Source organism: Haliaeetus albicilla, chromosome 23, assembly GCF_947461875.1.
Source record: "Haliaeetus albicilla chromosome 23, bHalAlb1.1, whole genome shotgun sequence".
Lineage (NCBI taxonomy): Eukaryota > Metazoa > Chordata > Aves > Accipitriformes > Accipitridae > Haliaeetus > Haliaeetus albicilla.
The window spans coordinates 17069751-17087372 of record NC_091505.1 but is presented as its reverse complement, the minus strand read 5'-3'; the positions used below and the strand labels follow the sequence as shown (position 1 = coordinate 17087372).

The 17622-nt window shown below is 47.8% G+C and overlaps 1 protein-coding gene across 1 annotated transcript in view; it reads left to right on the top strand.

Moving 5' to 3' along the window:
- The window catches only part of GPC4 (glypican 4), a 70136-nt gene that overhangs the window by 14729 nt on the left and 37785 nt on the right, over positions 1–17622 (top strand). Inside the window, exon 2 of the mRNA XM_069811407.1 lies at positions 16464–16622. Coding sequence (XP_069667508.1) covers positions 16464–16622 — 159 coding nt within the window. The remainder of the gene's footprint in view (positions 1–16463; positions 16623–17622) is intronic.

The window sequence follows — 17622 nt, the reverse complement described above, 5'->3', positions numbered from 1 at the left end:
TGGCAGGCTGCTAGTTCCAGGCCTGGGGAATACATTGGGAGTCTGTTCCAGCAGCGGGATGGGTTTTCGGACGTAGGTCGCGTTTTGCTGGCTGAGCACAGTGCGCTGCTTGTGTGAGCTGGGTGGCTTCTGCAACAGATGCCCGGGCTGTTAAAAAAGTAAAGCTTGGTGGGAGTAGCCAGCGAGGGCTTAAAAGCACGTTTTTTCGGGTAAAAAAATCTTATTTACAAACTCAGCTGTGGTCTTAGCTCTGAGGTGGGTTGTCTAAGGGGAGATAAAGCTGAGACGTGGGAGGTGTAGGGGATGGTTCCGACCGTCGCTGGTGCTCCAGTCCCAGCACTGCTGCTCCCAGTAAATGCCCCAGGTGAGGAGGCAGCGATCCCGGCATTGGGCTCTGCCACGGTGGCATCTCCCGGCGGATGCCCTGCCTGCCATGCCTGGGCTAAGGCAGAGCTGGGGTTGGTGCCTCCCGACTCTCGGGGGCCTGGAAGGGGTCTGCTCCCCTTTTTTTTTCAGGGGGGGCTAAACCCGGGGCTGTGCCGCTTGCTGGAAGGAAGATTTCCACTGGCAGTTTCTCCCTTTCCTCCCTGGCTCTTAGCTGCGCACGGCGGCCCAGTTTTGGGGGTGTTTCAAAGGTCTTGGAAAAGTAGCACCTTGGGTTTTTTTGGCGCTGGACTTCCCCTGTCTCCTGTTGTACCGCTTATTTGCCTTTCTCCATGCAATGCTTCAGGCCCAGCTGTGTGCTTTTTTGGAGGTTTGTCTTATTTACATGAACGGTTCTCAAAGTTCAGCTGAAAAGCAGCTTTTCTTCCTGGGAACAGCCAGGAACCGCTAGTGTGTGATCTTTGTGTATAAAGTTGCCTTTCTCTGCTTATAAACAGTGGCCCTAGGATGGATGTGCGGTGGACCTGTTTAGATTTAAATCTGACCCACCTCCTTGTTTTCAGTGCTGGCATCCCCGTTGAGCAACATGTTCTTTCCTGCCTTTTGCAATAACACATGGTGTGAGTTTTTTAACCTTTAAAATTGGAAAGTCATGTCAAATTGTGGTGTCCTGCTGCAGAAAGCAGCGTATGATTTTATTTTTTCTTTAATTTTCTCCCCCGCCCCCAATATCATATACACAGATTGCTCATTAATTTCCCGTGCAGCCTTTCTTCCGAAGGCCTGGCAAGCCAGGACTTGATAACCGCAGGGAGCCCGTCGCGATAGTGGCTGATAGCTCTGACTGTGGGAGGGGGTGAGCTGGGAAGCACACGCGCGTGCCTTGGTCCTCCAGCTGCGGTGGAAGAGTTTCTGCGAGATCAAGCTCTGCTGGCCGTCCCTCCCAGAGCCCTTCATCTGGGCTTGTTTCCCCAACCTCATCTGGGCTTGTTTCCCCAACCCTGGTTTGCATCAGATTGAGGCGAGCTAATTATATCTGAAACCCCTTTAATTGGTGCCTCTTTTCTGGTCCAGCTGAAATTGGGAAATGTTTCTAGAGTCGTGAGCAGAGGGAAGACGTGGGGCAGAGCAGCGTCACCTTCGTGGGAAGGCAGGCTGGAGCGAGGGGCTGGCAGCAGCGCTGGGGTCACTCGTGAAGCAGGAAAAGCCTTTTTGTGCTTTTGTGGGCAAGGCTGAAGAACGCAGCATGCCACAAACTTGCTGCTTTACTGGGTATTCGTAGTGTACAGCTTCATAGTGAGACGTCGGGTGGGTTCCCGCAGGTAAACTCATAATCGGGTTGTGGCTGTGATGTTCTGGAGAAGCATCTTTGGGTTGACGGCAGTGGTTCCTCCGGCCTCCTATTCTGTAAAGCTGCTCTGCGATGGGAAGTTCCCGGCTGAAGTACTGGGCCCAAAGCTGGCGTGCTGTGGAAAGACCTTTGCCCGTGTCCAGGCTGAGAAGGTCGTCCTGCGCTGAGCTAAACTGGAGGGACGACCAGGGAGCCGCAAGCGTGGAGCGGCGCGAGTGCTCTGCCTTCCCTTTGGTGCCAAAACGGGCTCTGTGTTGCCATGAAAATGTCTTGTGGAAAACTTCCCGCTTATAACCGAAATCTCATTTACGTCCGCCCAGGACCTGCTCTTGGACCGAATTTTATTTTCTAAGCAAATGAGACTTTTTGGTCCTTGGGTGGGGGGGAAATAACTGTTCCACCAACTTGCAGCCCTCCCGCCCTCGGGGAGCTGGTAGCTGGGAGCCAGTGGAACTTTCTGGCGGAGGAGATGGTTTGTTCGGCAGGAGCGGCGTAAGGCTGCACAGGGCATTAGATAGCATAGCTCTCTCAAACTGTCTTAGTTTGTGAGGCGTCTAAAAATTAATTTTTGGGGGGGGCCACAGTCGCCTATATTGGAAGCTTCAGACTACTGCCTATGTGTGTGCTTCCACAGACCCCTCCAGTCGCCCCCGGACCGCAGACCACAAACTGAATATGAAATGCTTAATAAGAGCCAAACTGTCTTGAAAAAATGTGTGGATGCAAAATGCATTTGAAAATCTGGCCTTTTGTGTATCTTTTTCTGGAGTCTCTTAACCTGCTCTAAATTCTTAAGTTATCTGCACTGTTACTCTGCTTGGCAAGCTCTGCAGGCAGGGGAAGGGCTTATTAATGTGGGTTTTTACATAGATAAATGTGGTTGTGAAGTACTATTGACACATGGAAATATTGGTGGATGCTTAAAGAAGAATCAGCTGCTTTGTGATAGCTCTGCGCCAGTTCCTTCGTTTGAATATCTTTACAAAACCCAGTTGTAGCAAAGCACGTTGTAAGAAAAGGATGCATATTTCTGTGGCTTAAAAAGAAGAAAAATCAAACCCCAAACCACACACCCCTCCTTAGTAGAAGTTTTGCGCACATCGGAAACAAAGACATCAGCATTTGCTTGTCAGAGCTAATAAAGTTTGCTTGGATCTTAATTTTTCTGCTTGATTTCACAGAGTAATTGAAACTTCCTTTTTGCTGCAAGCTTTTTTTTTTTCTGTCTTTTTTTTTTTTAAATATTCTTAAAAGAACATCTTTTGGTCAGTGACTTGATGGAATTTTGCTCAGAAGGCAGGCGTGGTTCGAACGCACTGAGCGACTGGTCAGTCAAAGCTTGTAGGACAAATTACTTGTGTCTGCAAGTCATTCCTCCAAGTTGGAAACCACCTAGACCAAATAAACCTTGAACTAGAGGTTTTATAGGAGCTTTTGAGTATGTAAGTGAAGCTTTTGTAATCGCAGTGATCTGATAAAACCTTAAAAACCAGGGTTGCCATAAAGAAAATAGTAGTTCCACTTGAGGTGATAAAACCCACATCAGGAGGCAGCAAGCAAAGCTTATCAGATGACCTGTGAACGGGCAAATAGTCCCCGCTCCAGAGGAGAGGACGCCAAACTGCCAGTGCCATACCCTTGCCGTGGGGGGGACATGCCAAAAAAAAGTTCATTTGAGAGCAAAACCAGCGGCTTTGGAAGAAGGAGCATCCTCCAGCTCACATTTGCAATTGCATGACTATGGTGTCTCGCTGCCTGCCTCCCGGCCGGCACGACGCAGGAAGTTTTAGAGGTTAGGATAAGGAGGGGCCCGGGTAATTGAAAGCAAACAAACAGCGAAGACAAAAAAAGAAACATAAAACAGCAAACCCAAAGCCACAAATACAAAACAGACTTTCCAGATTGATTAGTTCAAATTTGTTTATTTGAAGTCCCAAAAGTTCGCATCATCGCTCTTTCGGGGTGTCTCTCAAATTTGGCAATATGTTAACCATGTGTTTTCAGATCAGCTTTTCACAAGAAAGACCCTGTTTTTTTGGTGTGTTGCTGTTGCCTTAAACTTTAAATTGAAAGGAGGGTGGCAGGCTCCAAAGACTTAATTTGTAGTCTTGACGTGCAGGTGCTGCTCTTGAGAGAATTGCGCTCTGTAAAACTTTTGTTTCGTGGAGGATTTTCCTTGGGCGCGTTAAAGAGTACTGAGCAGTAAGACATGTTACCGATCACTTTTTTCCATGTCCCTGCCGGAAACAGGTTTAGGAATACTGATGCGCTTACTGCCTTTGGGAATCAGTGGAGACCTGATAAAGTCTGGTTTTACTTTTGGTTTTCAGGGTGTTTTGGACTGGAAGGTGTTTCCTACCTTCAGTAACAGATTAATAGTGCAGCTGTAATATATATATTTTTTTTTTTTACAGATTTGGCTTAAACACCCCCAAGCCCCCAGACAGAGGAATTACAGCTCCAGCCTATTAACTGTTGGCCATTAATGAGTCAGGTCTAAATGCCTTGATTGTGCCTGAGATTTCTAAGCTGAATCCTTTGCATAATATTAGTATGGCAAGAATGCCTCCCAAGGACAAGCAGTAGCTTCCCAGGGCTTTCGCCGTTCCTCTCCAGGAAGGAGTAAGTACGTTTTGGGTTGCGCTGATACCATCTCGTGCCTTGGCGCTATCAAAGCGAGTGGAAGCTCCCCGCCGCTCCGGCAGCCCGGCTCTGATGTTCTCTCACATCCAGGCGCGTTGTTTATCTTTAACCAAGGCTTGGATGAACTTCCAAAATAAATTAATGTAGTAGCCCAACTCGGTCTGCTTTGGCGGAGGTTTTCTGGAGTGACTCAAACGTTATAAATATGAAAGTAGCTAGACTTCAAACGCTGCTTTTGGACCAAGTTTTAATAGTTGTCTCCTAAAGCAGCAAAGGCCAACCTTTCCTTGAAGAAGATCTTTATTTTTTTTTCTATTTAACTCCCCTCCCCCTTTCTCTTTTCATCTGCACCCTTCGTTCACGTCTGCCTTCCTGATTAAGAACTAATCAGTGAAGATAGATTAGTCCGGGAGCGTTGCAGCCCCTGGGACCAGCGCAGCTCCGGCAGGTCAGGAGCTGGGAGGCACCGTGGGGTCACCGTCACCGCCGTGGCGGCGGAGGAGGCTGGCCGAGCCGCGCTCGAGTGCACGGAGGAATGCGGTAACAGGATTTAAAGGAAACGTACAAAACTAACGAGGATTAAGGCTAATTGTCCTGCGAGGGGCGGCAGGATGTGGCCATGCGGGGAGCGACTCTGTTCTGCAAAGGGAAGGTCTGGCGGTTAGGGTCTGTTCGGGGAGGACTTGGGTAGGTTTGGGTTGGTTTAGTCACTGCATGGAGAAATGGAAAATAGTGGATTGGGGAAAAAAAAAAAAAAAGTTGAGTTCTTCCTTAAAGACTTCAAGGCTGTTGGAGCAAATAATTCTGCAGTTGGTGGGAAACATCCTACAAATGAATGATTCTCGCCATGCCTGGGCTCTGTTTTTGCTGGCATTGCACAACTGTCGCTTTGTGCGGGGAGCTGACGTCCCCCAACTGCTGAACGCTCCTCCTGGGGCTGAGCTGAGGCGGGTAGGAGGCCTCTTATGGAAGGACTTTGCCTGCCAGCGAGCTTGTTTTGAGCAATGGCATGGTGCTGTCGGAGGTGTTTTGGGGACCTTGTCTCCTCTCGTAGGTCAGGCTGGTTACTCAGGTCTTGCAGAAAGGCCACGGGTATCCCTTGGCTTGAATAATGGGGGATTTGGGGAGCGAAGGCCCTCGGGGCTGGTCCTCAGCGAGCCAAAGTGGCGTGAAATGCCAGCTGGAGCCGACCCTCCGTCGAGTGGGACCTGAGAGACCTGGGCGGCCGGACCAAAAGAGTTAATCCCATTGCATTTCTGTGCTCTGGGGAAGATTTGTCCCTGCCTGGAAGAAAGCGAAGTTTGCACGTCGATGCCCTTTGATGCCGCGGGTGCCAGCAGGACCCTCCGGGCTGGCAGCACACCGGCACGGGCATGGCGCCGGGTGGTCACCGGCGCACCGCTGCGTGAAAACTGCTCGCTCCCAAATCGGGCCTGAAAAGAACGTTGCACCCGGTTGCTCTCATCCAAAGGCTGGTGTCAGAGCCTTGGCAGCCTGGCAAACCCCTCGTTATTTGCCTCGGTGGCACGGGAGGGGAATCGGTGGTGGCTGTGGGGTCTGCTGGGCAGGGTCGTGGGGCGGCACTTGCCCGTGGCTCTCGGCAAGTGTGGGTGGGCAACCCACCCAAGTGAACTTGTTCTTCCTCGGCTCTCGGGTGTTAGCCGTTCCTGATAGAAGCAGTCCAAAGCTTTTCTGTCTTGTGAGGTGCCTCTGGGGATGACGGGGCTGTGCAGAGGCAGGGGAGGGTGCCCTGTTTCCTGGGATGAGCCGGCTCTTAGATTACAGCTGGACTTTGCTACACCTGAACCCTTGAAGCTTTTCATCTGTTTATACTTTCGGTTACTGGAAGTCATAACTCCCGCCCCAAAAAACCCCCCAAGCAAGCGCTACTCTTGCAAATTGAGAAGACGGAGTGTTTCTCTTCGGTGCAGAGCTTTGGCTGGCTTTTGCTCGCCCCACGGAGCGGGATTCCCGGGGATCGGTGGCACTGGGTGGCTGGTGGCACTCGGGGCGGCAGGAGGAAGATGAGGAGTCGGTGCTCTGGTCCGAAGTCCGGGCTGCCTTTGCGGGGTGGGAAGTGAGCCGTGCTGTCGGCAGCTGCGTGGAGCAAGGGACTTGCGTGGGTTTTGCTGTCAAAAGCAAGGTGGAGCAAGAGTAGACCTCCTGTCTGTGTCAGCTAGGACTTTGGGTGGCCCTGGCTGGTCCTGGCTCTCTGCCGAGTCCCTGTGTGCTGCTCGCTGTCCTCCCTGCCCAAAACCACCCGAGGCAGGGTGAAGGAGTGTGTCCTTAGGGGTGAAAAACATCACCCTGCTACTTTCCAGATATTTGCGTGTTTGTTTGTACACTGCCCTTCAATATAGTTGTTTGCAGCTTGGTGTTGTGTTTTGGGTTTTTGTGTTGTGTTTTGTCCCCCCCCGCCCCTTTCCTCCCCTTCAGTGTAAAGTTGGTCTCAGAATCGCAGCAGGTTCTGCAGTGCCCATTTTGGATCCCGCAATAGAGAATTAATCTCTCTGGAAGTTAATTAACATCACTCTTGCGTTCCAATTTATAGATTAGATTATTGTTTGTATAAAGCCCGGGATATTTTTTTAATTTTATTTTAAGTTGAAAACAGGAAATTGTGGCTGAATTTCATGAGCTTTGCTTCTTATTTAAGGAATTAAAAACATCTTTAGGTTTTGGGGCTTTTTTAAATTTTTGCTTGGGTCATAGTTGCCAGTTCACATGCCCTTTAGTACTTTTTATTCCTGCTGGAGTGCTTTTAACACATGGAAATGGTAGCTCCACTTTGTGCGATGGTACATGCTTGTTTTTGCTTTTGCAAGCAGGAAAACTTCACTTCTGTCAAGCCCCTGCATAGTTGGCGACATCGGGAGGGTGGGATGTTCGGAGGGGCTGACTGCACAGCCACGGCACCAGTGCCTTGGGACGGTGGTCCTTGCCTTGAAATGTGCCGGTGCCACCATTTGGGAGAGCTGTGGCTTTCTCTGGTTGTTCAGCTCTCAGCTGGGGAGATCTCTATCAGACAGAGTGCCTCCACAAAACCATGAACACCTTCTTTTGAGGTTTTTTTTGATCATTTGTTTGGGTTTTTTCCAAATAAAGCATGATCCCCAGAATCGCTAGGGCTGTATGACCTCAAAACGTTGCTGAAGCTTTCAAGGGTCGTCTACTGCCAAATCTGGGACTCGCCAGCAGATGACTGGTCTGCTGGCACAAATAGGTGAGTCTGGGTGCATCTCACAAGAAACTACTGTGCGGCTCTGAGACGTGTTTTTGTGCATTGACACTGGAATCGGCTATGTTTGAAAAGGAATAGGAAAAAAAAAAAAATACTGGAAAAGTGGTTGCCAGCGGCGTGCTCCTGCTTCTCCTGCCTGTCCGTGTGTGGTGCCTTCCTGCACCGGCGAGCATCCCGGGAGGTGCTCGGTGGAGGGTCTGGGGAGCCCAGAGGGAGAGGGGCCAAAAGCGGAGGAAGAAAATGTTGTTAAGAGGGAAAAAATATTCCAGTTCGAATGACAGTGTTTGTGGCAGAATCCGTTTTGGTTAAAAGTTGCTTTTTTGGCAAATAGCCCAAAGCTTTATGGGGAAAAAACTGAACAGAGTTTTTTTGGCTTTGTTTTGCCTTCTTAAGGGGGAATTTGAGGAAAAAATGAGAAGTCTTTTACAAAGAAAGTAACTGTCTCCCAGCCAGATCTCTTCTATTTACTGTTCCCTGTGCCTGAGGCTTCAGTAATTCTGTGTATTTGCTGTTCCCTGTAAAATCTGCTGGACAATTTTTGTTGAATTCTGAAGTCTGATCACTGGCTGTATGCAGGGTTGGTTTTTTTTTTTATTATGACTTTTACCTTTACGTATACCCAGAATTACTGACTGCAAGTGTTGGGCTTTCTAGTTGTTCTTTGGTGGCTGATGGAGGGACAGGGGCACTACCTGTCTCAGCCATCCCAGAAATGGGTCTCTTGTGCACCTTGTATATCTGTCCTCCTCACCGGAGAAGTGAAAAAAACCAAAGATAATTTTCAGTGTAACTTGGCTGTTGTGTAACACCTCTCACTTAGGGCACGTAGGCAGAGACATGTTGTGAAAACTATTTCATGCCTAAAGAATTCGGTGATAATAAAGAGAATTTGCATTTCCTAAGTTCTCACTCAGCCATGTCAGGTGGGGTTTTTTGGTTTTGTTTTTTAATTAAGAAACAACTCTTGGTTTTCATTGAAGGTTTCTCTCTTAGCTAGAGCCAGGGGGAATCCTCTAGTTAACCAGAGCTATTTTACTCTCCAGGTTTGCTTAAATAATAAGTTTAATTATGTAGTATTTTTTTTCCCTTGTATATTCAGGTCTTTGTGTGGTTTCTCTCTCTTTTGATGTTTGCAGAAATGCGTTATCTTCATCTGTCTGGTTTGTGTTTGGTGTGCCACTAATTGACTCAATATCCTGTTTGTTGGACTGAAAGCGCGCTCTATCAAGGCATATTCTTCCAGGGTGTAAAACCTCACAGTATTTGGGCCACCTGTTGAGAAGGAAATTGTTGGTTGTGCTGTGGAAATGAGCGGTGGTGGTACTTTTCCTCAGGTGAGCGGGGTTTAACTTTAAATGAACTCTTCAAACCCTGCTGAAGGCGAGATCCTGCATCCTCCTCGCTTAGACATCACCTGCAAAGGGCGCAGTCCGGGGCTCAGACGTGCCGTAGGGAGTTTTGGGGTTTGGTCCTTGGGGACGTCACCTGAACCCCTCCATTGTCCCAACCCCAACGGGAGAGCCGGGCAGGAGGGGACCTCAGTTGGCTGGTGATGCTTCTCTGGGGCTGAAGAGCTGTGTTAGGAGCGTGGGAAGGGCTCTCCTGGTCTGCCTCCACCCCGGAGGGATGTCCCAAAATTGCTCCAGTTGGCCTCAACGGGCAGCATTTGCCTGGACTCGGTCCTTCAGGGACCTGGCTCTGTCATCAGCTCGAAGATGAGTTTTGCGGTAATTTGGACTTGGATGGGTGGGAGGAAAGAGCCCTTTTTGTGTCCTAAGTTGCTCTTTCCAGTAGAAAATTAAGGTTCCTAATGTGCGTTTGGCTTAATGTACACACATGGATATAAATCTTGCTTGTTCTCTTCAGTCCCTGACCCTCTTGGCAGTAAATTTGGGAACCCGAAGCTGTCAACAAAGCAAAATGGAAAAATAGAAGCCAGACAGACCTCGGTTGTGTATGATATTTTAAGTAACTGTAGGTACGCGCTATGGAAATAATTAGGATTATTTGTTGTGTTGAAGGGAGGTATGTCACTGAGGTATTGTGTGCGCTGGCGTTCCCCACGCCTGCAAGATGGATTAGCAGCTGAGTTAACAGATGCAGTAAAGCTCGACTGAAAATAGTTCACTGTTGTTAAGCGTAGGTGAAAGGGCTTTGGTTTGGGTATCAAAGAGTGTATTTTGACTGCTTGACAAGTTTGCCAAAAAAAAAAAAAAAATTTCAATATTATAAGCTTTCTCTGTGAGCCTGGGGAATTTTTCTGTGCCATTAGAGTAATCAGCAAAAAACTGAAACGCACATTGATTAATAACCTAAGTGGAAGCACAGGGGAAACAAGTGGCTTTAACATTAATAAGGCAAATAAACCATTTATATAAAACGGTTGCTAATTGAGTGGGATGTTAAATATGCTGTGCGCTGGCACGTGCTGCTAAATTGCGGTACTTCCATAACCCTACCAGTCAGCTTTGGGAGCCGACTGCATGTGAAGATGTCTGCTGGTTTAAAAAATCCTGGGTGGTTGATAAAAAAGGGCTGCAAGGGGGGACGAGCATCCATGATGGTCAAATTCCAGGACCAGGGCTTTTGTGGCTGTGGAAGGGCTGGAGGTCCTGTGCCCAGCTGGAGGGTGATGGGGGCTGCTGACCTCCACGGCGAGGACCTAGGTTTGGGTATGTGAGGTGCTCTCTCTCTTTTGGCGCTTTCTGGGTTTGAGATCCCAATGGGAATTGCAAATGTTTTGAGGAGGGAAGAAAGGAGAGCTGACTTTGGTTGTGTGATGGTGGCCTTTAGGATGGGAAGTGATTTGTGTTGGAAACGGGGTATGATATTTTGTGTCTGATGGTGATAGATGTAGGGAGGATGCTGCACAAAGCACTTCTGGAAGCGTGCAGTTGAAATAGGGGTTCGGGCTGAAAATAGCACCGTGTGCTCAGGAACATCACAGGAGGTACAGCTCCGAATGTCCCAACCCGGTCTGACCCGCTCCGACCAGAGGGTACCAGCAGTGCTGTACTGTTTGCAGGATGTGAGCTTAAAAACTTCTGCAATTCTGAATTCTGCTGCCTTTCGCAGATGCATTGCTTCTGTTAGCAGGACCTCGATGCTGTTTTACATCTCTTCCTTCCTGGCACGCGACCGTCTCCGCAGGAGTATTCTCCCCAGTAAAATAAACACAAGTCCCACAGCAGCACCGCTTCAAAGCAAGCGCAGGAGACTGACCACCTGGTGAAAAAGGAGTACTCCGATAAGAGCCATCAACTAACAATTCAAGTTTGCTGCTTACACCAGGCAAAAAGCACTCCTTCAAGCAGCGTGCGCCTGTGACAGCAGGGGAGGAGGCAGTAGGGTCGCTTTTTTCTGCCTTTGGTGTTTGCAGCAGTCATTTCACCTGGAAATATTTATATGCCAAGACACTCTGCATTTTTGTAGTGCTTTTCATTAGCAGATATCTAAAAGCAGCATAAGCAGTGATAAGGGTGACCCAGCCTTGCCTTGGGGGGCAGGGGCCGTTGCGGCGGTGGGATGTGCGGTTGTGCCGACGGACAGCCCGGAGGGATTGCGGCAGCACCGTCGCAGACGGGCAAGAGCTCGCCGTCCATTCCTGGGGGTGCTGAGCATCCCTGGCTCATCTTGTAGCCAGGAAAACTGGGCAGGTTTTGGTATTTTGGGTACAATTGAAGGTGATTGGGTTGGTTGGGTGGTTCAGTAGCCTTGTCTGTCTCAATGACTCCGCCGGAGTCGATGGCAAGCTCGTACTTTTCTTTCTTCTTCGTCTCGTCCCTCGTTAACGTGGGGCCGGAGCAGCGGAGCTGTGCTCAGGGGCGATGGTAGTGTTTCTTGTCATCTTTGTTGGGGGTTTTGTAAAGCCTTCGTAGCATGTCAATTATATATGATGGGTGGAAGCCTAATATTCTGTGATAATTAGAAGGCAAGTCTAGTGTGAAATCGGATTAGAGCCTGGCATTACAGTCCAGAATTCCTTTGGTAGTTGCTTCAGAGGAAGTCATAAAACTCTTTTAAAGATGACACAAGCCGATGTGTGCTAGGGGGAAGAGGCAGAGCGCGAGGCTGAAATGGTGTCCCCGCTCACCAGTCCCCCAGCAGTGTTTGCCTCCCACTCCTCCACCAGCCCACCTTATCCCAGCCCATTTTCTCACACGGAAGCAAACCCCAACAGTAACATCTCGGACCATAAACTGCTTTTGGCTTGTTTACTGAGCTGCGATGAAGGGCTAGACTGTGTATGGAACTGTTTTAAAGAATTAACCCCCCCTGCCTCCCAGCAAACCGCTCCTGAAAGTTTAGCTAGTTTTGCAGCTAGGTATACTTTAAGTAAGAACTTGGTCAAGGCAAGGAGAAGCAGGCTGGGAAGGCATGTTAGACATGCAGAAGCAACATTTTGAAAGGGTCTTGGAAAATTGTTTGGTGAAGGGAACTGCTTTTCAAGATCATGGAGCCCCTGAGTTTGTGCTGCACACTTTCTCATTCGATGAAAACTTATTTTCCGACACATTGCAAAATAGTTACTTGATTTGGAAGAAACTCTGTGTGCCTGGAGTCTGCTAAATGTGGTGTTTCTGTAATGGCTTAAATCATAAGTTTGCAAGATTACCTTTCTGAGCACATTTCCTTGGATGTACAGATGGTAACATCGTGTACCATTGCATTTCTATCTTTAAACCACCACCTCCGTTCCCCAGAGGTGTGCTGTTAGCTAGCCAAGGAGCAAGCTTCTTTCGTAATTTCGGTACCTCATTTCTCTCTCTGTATTCATATGTAATATAAAATAGAGAAAAAGTCTTGCTGTGACAGGCCATGGGAAAGATCTGCTGCAAATCCATGACAAGCTGCAGCAATGGTGTGCATATGCGGTAGATATTTGGAGTCGTTCTCTGCTACTTAAGCTCTTTTTGCCATGCAGCCCCTGACGTGATGATTGCACACCCTGCCAAACAATTCAATAAAAAGCCTAACTTGAAAGGAAGCTGTGGCAGAGTTATATTTTTGCTGTGCTCACATGGTGATAAATTACAGAAGCTGCCGAGTCTTTAACACTCAACAGTAGATGAAGAGTTGCCTTGTATGGGCATTGTTTGATGAGTTTTAACTTGGGAAATAATTATTGCCGAATGTGTCCTTGACAGTGAGCGCACACCATGAGTGTTCTTTACATAACATACATAAACATTAGATCTCTGTTTAAGTGGGCCTAAATACTCATATTTTTCACTCCTTTTCTTTAGAGGGGTTCACTGCCAGTTGGAGAAACGAACTCTGGCTCTAGGTCAGGGTTTTCTGTGTGCGTAACTGGTCCATGCTCACGTGAACCGCTGGCAGCGGCCGCTTTCCAGGCTTTATCGTTTTCATTCCCCCGTGTGCCCTGGCTGTAGCACCGTTGTGTTTTGAAGCTGTTCTCTGATGGTGCCGTGCTTCGGAGTCTGTCTGTGGAGGCATAAGGAGTTCCCGACACCACAGCCTTTCACCAAAGGGGCACGTGTTGGATCCATCACCCGGACAGGCGATGGGACGCCGGGATGTTGCGTTGCTCTCCCTGCATCCTCAGGCGTGGAATGAGTCCTGTGGATGGATACTGAATGGATCAGCTCTGCTAGCTGATTTAAAACAAAGGCTTGACGTGAGATTTCTCACAAACCGTGTCGGTGCCTGTCGCTTTGCTCAAGCGAGGATATATTCTCAGGGATGCGGACGTGCTAAGGACAACTCTCCTCGTGGGAAAATGGGGGCCCCAGTGTCTTCTGGTGACTTTCCACTGTGGCACAAGAAAACTTCAAGAAAAGCAGCCCACAGCCCTAAACTTTCTGTTTTTTAACACTGGGTAACGCAGTGCATCCTCCTCCGATTAGCAGAGTAGCTGGAGCTCCTCAGCTCTAGACAGAGCTAATTCTTGATCACGAGCCAAGACCACATAGTGCTGACATGACTGAGAAATATCTTCCATAATTAGATTGCTTGGTCATTCATTTTTGAATGTCTGAGTTGCATTTTGGAGCATAATTTCTTAATGATCAACCAGATGGGATCTGTGCAAGCTTGATTTACTATCAGTAGTGTTCTCCTTGCTTGGCTTTGCATTTGTGTCCTGGGGAGGCACTGTGCAGATCTGGGACGAAGGGGATCAAAGAAAAATGATTTTGTGTTGTAACGTTAGGTGGGATGGTAACTTTAGTTTAAGAGTATAAATAGATATAAAACTGTTACTTGTATTTGTGAAATACATTGGACTTTTATTTTTTTAATCATAAATAAATCTGAATAGTTGTTAAAACCACTGTTTTAGGGATCCCAGGGCATCTGTGGACAACTTCAGAAGTGTCTGCAAAGTGTAACTAGGAAAAGAAATCCCACTGTATCAGTAGGTTTGAATTTGCCAAGTAGGGTAGAGGCTTACCCTTCCAACACGAAAGAATGGGAAGTATGTAAGTTGTAACCACCAAAGGCAGGCAGGCATCATGGAAATGGTACTAAAATCATGAAATGCATTTCAGGTAAAACATTTGCAACATACTCCCCCCCCCCCCCGAAATTCAGGAAAAAAACTCAAAAAAAGTGTTACAAGAGTTTTGTAATTAAATTATTTTGACACCTAGCCGTTGCTGTAGCTGTAGTTATTGCTTTGCTGCTATTTATGTTTCCCATTGTGTCAAAGAGCCTTAGTCCTGTATTGGAACTGAAGCAAAGAGCTTCAAAGTGAAATAAAGTGGTGGTGCTTGGGCACTTTCTTTTTTTAATACTTGCTAGTAAGGCAGGCTCACAGAGGAGTGCCCAGGTGTGCTCTGGGATGCATTTGCTGGGCCAAATCTGCAAATCCTGGGTGCGCCTCTTCCTCTCTTTTGAATCACTTATCAAGCTAAATGGAGCTGCATCCCTCGGTGCTGCGCCCCTTAATGCTGTGTATTTGCCACTGGAGGTGCTCCTCTAAGGTGGAAAGAAATAGAGTCCATGAAAGAAAAATATATCTGTAAGGAGATAGTGAGATTTTTCTGTGTTTTCTGAAGGCTGTGCCTAAGCAGTGTTGCTTCCTGTAACAGACTTTGAGCTTTCCGTAATTCAAGAGCAGCGGACAGTCTTGTGCAATAAATTAGCTATGTCAGAATTATCTGTCGGTCAAGGTCCCTCTGTAATGCCAGGGAAAGCAAACAAACCCTGTAGCGCAAAGGAAAATAGATTTAGGAGGAGAGGTTCTTAGGAATTATATATAGATAGATAGATACGTAAAGGCAGATACAAAAATATTTCTATCTTATTTTAACATGGTTCTTAAGTGTCTGAAAGGAGAGATACTAGCATTTCTGGGCTAGAAAGTCACGCAAAGTGATGCAAAGGTTCAATAGCTGGGCAAACGACGTCGTTATGAGATCTTGCACAAGGCAGGCAGAGAAGCAACTGCTTGTGTTAGTCACGGGCGGGCCTTGTGTTTTGCACGGTGCAAAAACTGCTTTTCTTTCTCTAAACCCACTTCTAATGCTCTATCAGGTAGGATGGCTCTTCAGTAAGCGCACGGTTCACAGCCGGTTGTGAAGTGAACGGGTTGTTCTCTGTGCAGGGGGCTGACAAGTCCTTTGCAGCCCTGGCAGTGAGTCTCTGAACCTCGGTGGTGGATGGAGGTTGTTGGTGGCTTCCAGGGTGTGAGCAGGTAGGGAAGAGCCTTCGCTTCTCCATCTGCTTCCTCAGGATGAAGGATAAGGTTTGGCAGCGGGGTGTGAAATGGGAGAGAAGGCAGCAGCTTACGTGTAGGCTGTGTCTTTTAAAATACCATCTGACTTGGAAGGATGAGTTTCTCATCCTAACTGCTTGTTTTGATCATATCTTCAGTGTTGACAAAGATTTGCACAATTTGCCCAAGTTTGAACCACTTTAGCATCAGCCCACCTGCCTGTGATAGTGCTGCGTTGTGGGACCTGTCAGAGAAGCTGGAGCCGGGGATTGCTACGCGGAGAGTTTATTTATCTTGGCCCACAAAACTTGACAGCAGCATTTTCTTGGTGGTGCTGGAAGAGGACAGCTTCATCCTGCACTGTAGTGAGACGCTCTAAAAGCAAATTAGATGGGGCCAGATCCTGTGCCCAGATTGTCTGTGAAATTTCGAAATGGAGCTATGGTAGATACTGAAGGACTTTGATTCCTCTGACCAAGCCAGCTTGAGCCAGATAACTCTTAGGAGAGAATTATCTTTCAGGGTGAAGGAAGAAAAATCTGTTTGAATTCTCCAAAAACAAACCCCCAATTTCACCCAGGATGATGACAGGAAACTAAAATTAGGAGCTGGGTAATACAAAGCTTTTTCAGGACTGTTGCATAGAACAAGTAGATTTTAATATCAGTGATAACTGTGCTTCTGAGAGAGATTACTTCTTCTGTCATGATTGGAGGGGGGGGTAAAGAAAAAAGGATTTATCAGTACAAAAAGGACCATTGCCATTGATATTGTGCTGTGTCTTAACTGAATGAGTTGGAAGTAATTAAAATACTCAACAAAAACTTCATGGAAGATATCATAGTATAAACAGGTCAATTTGCTGGTTCTTCCAATTATACTGTGCACGATGAGTATCTGTTTATTCCGTTTATTAACTGAATAAATAAGAGGACACTTTTTAATGTTCTTGCAGAAAGATAAGGTGTAGTGTTTACATGTGTTACTATAAAGTTCCTCTACGGAATCAGGTTTTGATATGCCTGGTCCAGTGCTCGCAGTGAGGGGGGATCTTCTTGAGAGGAGATGGTACTGCGGGTCCTTGCAGCTCTGCCTCGCAAGCCGACCTCTTTGCCCTTGCATAGAGAATCCTTTTAACTCAGGTTCTTTTCTTCTCTGCTTTTCAGGTGACCACTTGAAAGTCTGCTCGCAAGGCTACACATGCTGCTCTCAAGAAATGGAGGAGAAGTACAGTCAGCAGAGTAAACACGACTTCAGAAACGCCGTTGTAGAGCTTAGCAATCACCTACAAACCATGTTTAGTTCCCGATACAAGAAGTTTGATGGTAAGTGCAGAGACCTTGAACTTGCTTTCCTTGGGATAAAATGTAAAAAATCCCCATCCTGTTGTTCTCTGTGCAGTTGTTCTGCTCTGCCTCCCTCTCTGCTGGGGAAGTTCATGAGTCACGGCTCGGAGGGCAAAGCATGCCTTGTTTTGCAATCCTGTGAGAGAGAAATATTTGCTGGTTATGGCTGCTTGTTTCCCAAAGAGAGAGATCTTTCCTTCTGATTAATCTTTTGAAAAACCATTTTGCTCTTAATGTAAGATTGCAGTTAGTTTTGTTGGTACATCCCCGCAGCGCATGTAATTGTAACGTGCACGTTTTGCAGCCCTGATCCACAAAAATGCTGATCTTTCCCAGCGTGTTGTGAACCAACAGGATTTGTATCCATCTCACTTAGCCTTTGGGGCTAAGCAGAGCAGCAGATAAATACAGAGCTGGCTTTGTGCGGAGGCTGAGGGTTCGAGTGTGATGCAGGGTCAGAAGCAAAACGAGCAAAGTCTCGGCTGAGTTCCCGTCGCTCGAGTGACGCTAACTGCTGGCTGATAAGCAAATGACTGGTTTCGGCATTGCCCTCGGATCTGCAGCGGTGTCCCGTCAGGCTGGGTCTCCGAAGGGCATGCCTGCCTCGTGGGAGCTGTAGGAAGAAACTCTGGAGGTAGCTGGCACACACCCTCCCAGCGTCGCCCACCTTGCAGCTGGGTGCCTTCCTTTCAAGAATGCCTCTTGCAAACACCTGAAGTCGATTCCCACGCATCGGGCACAGCACCCATCTGAGGTCCGAGCAGTATCCTTCGGTTTTGCTGCTGAGCTCTTGGTTGTGGCAGTTCCCCCTGGGCTCTGCAGGCTCCTCGGTGCTCCCGGTCACTGCAGCCCCTCTGCCGGGGCATCCCCAGGAGGGAGGAGCGGAGCATCAGGCTTCTGCCTGGGTTGTCCTTGTTGCCTGGGGGAATGAGGTGACACCCAGTTGCACATGGAAATGTCTGAAGAGTCAGGTGGGCTG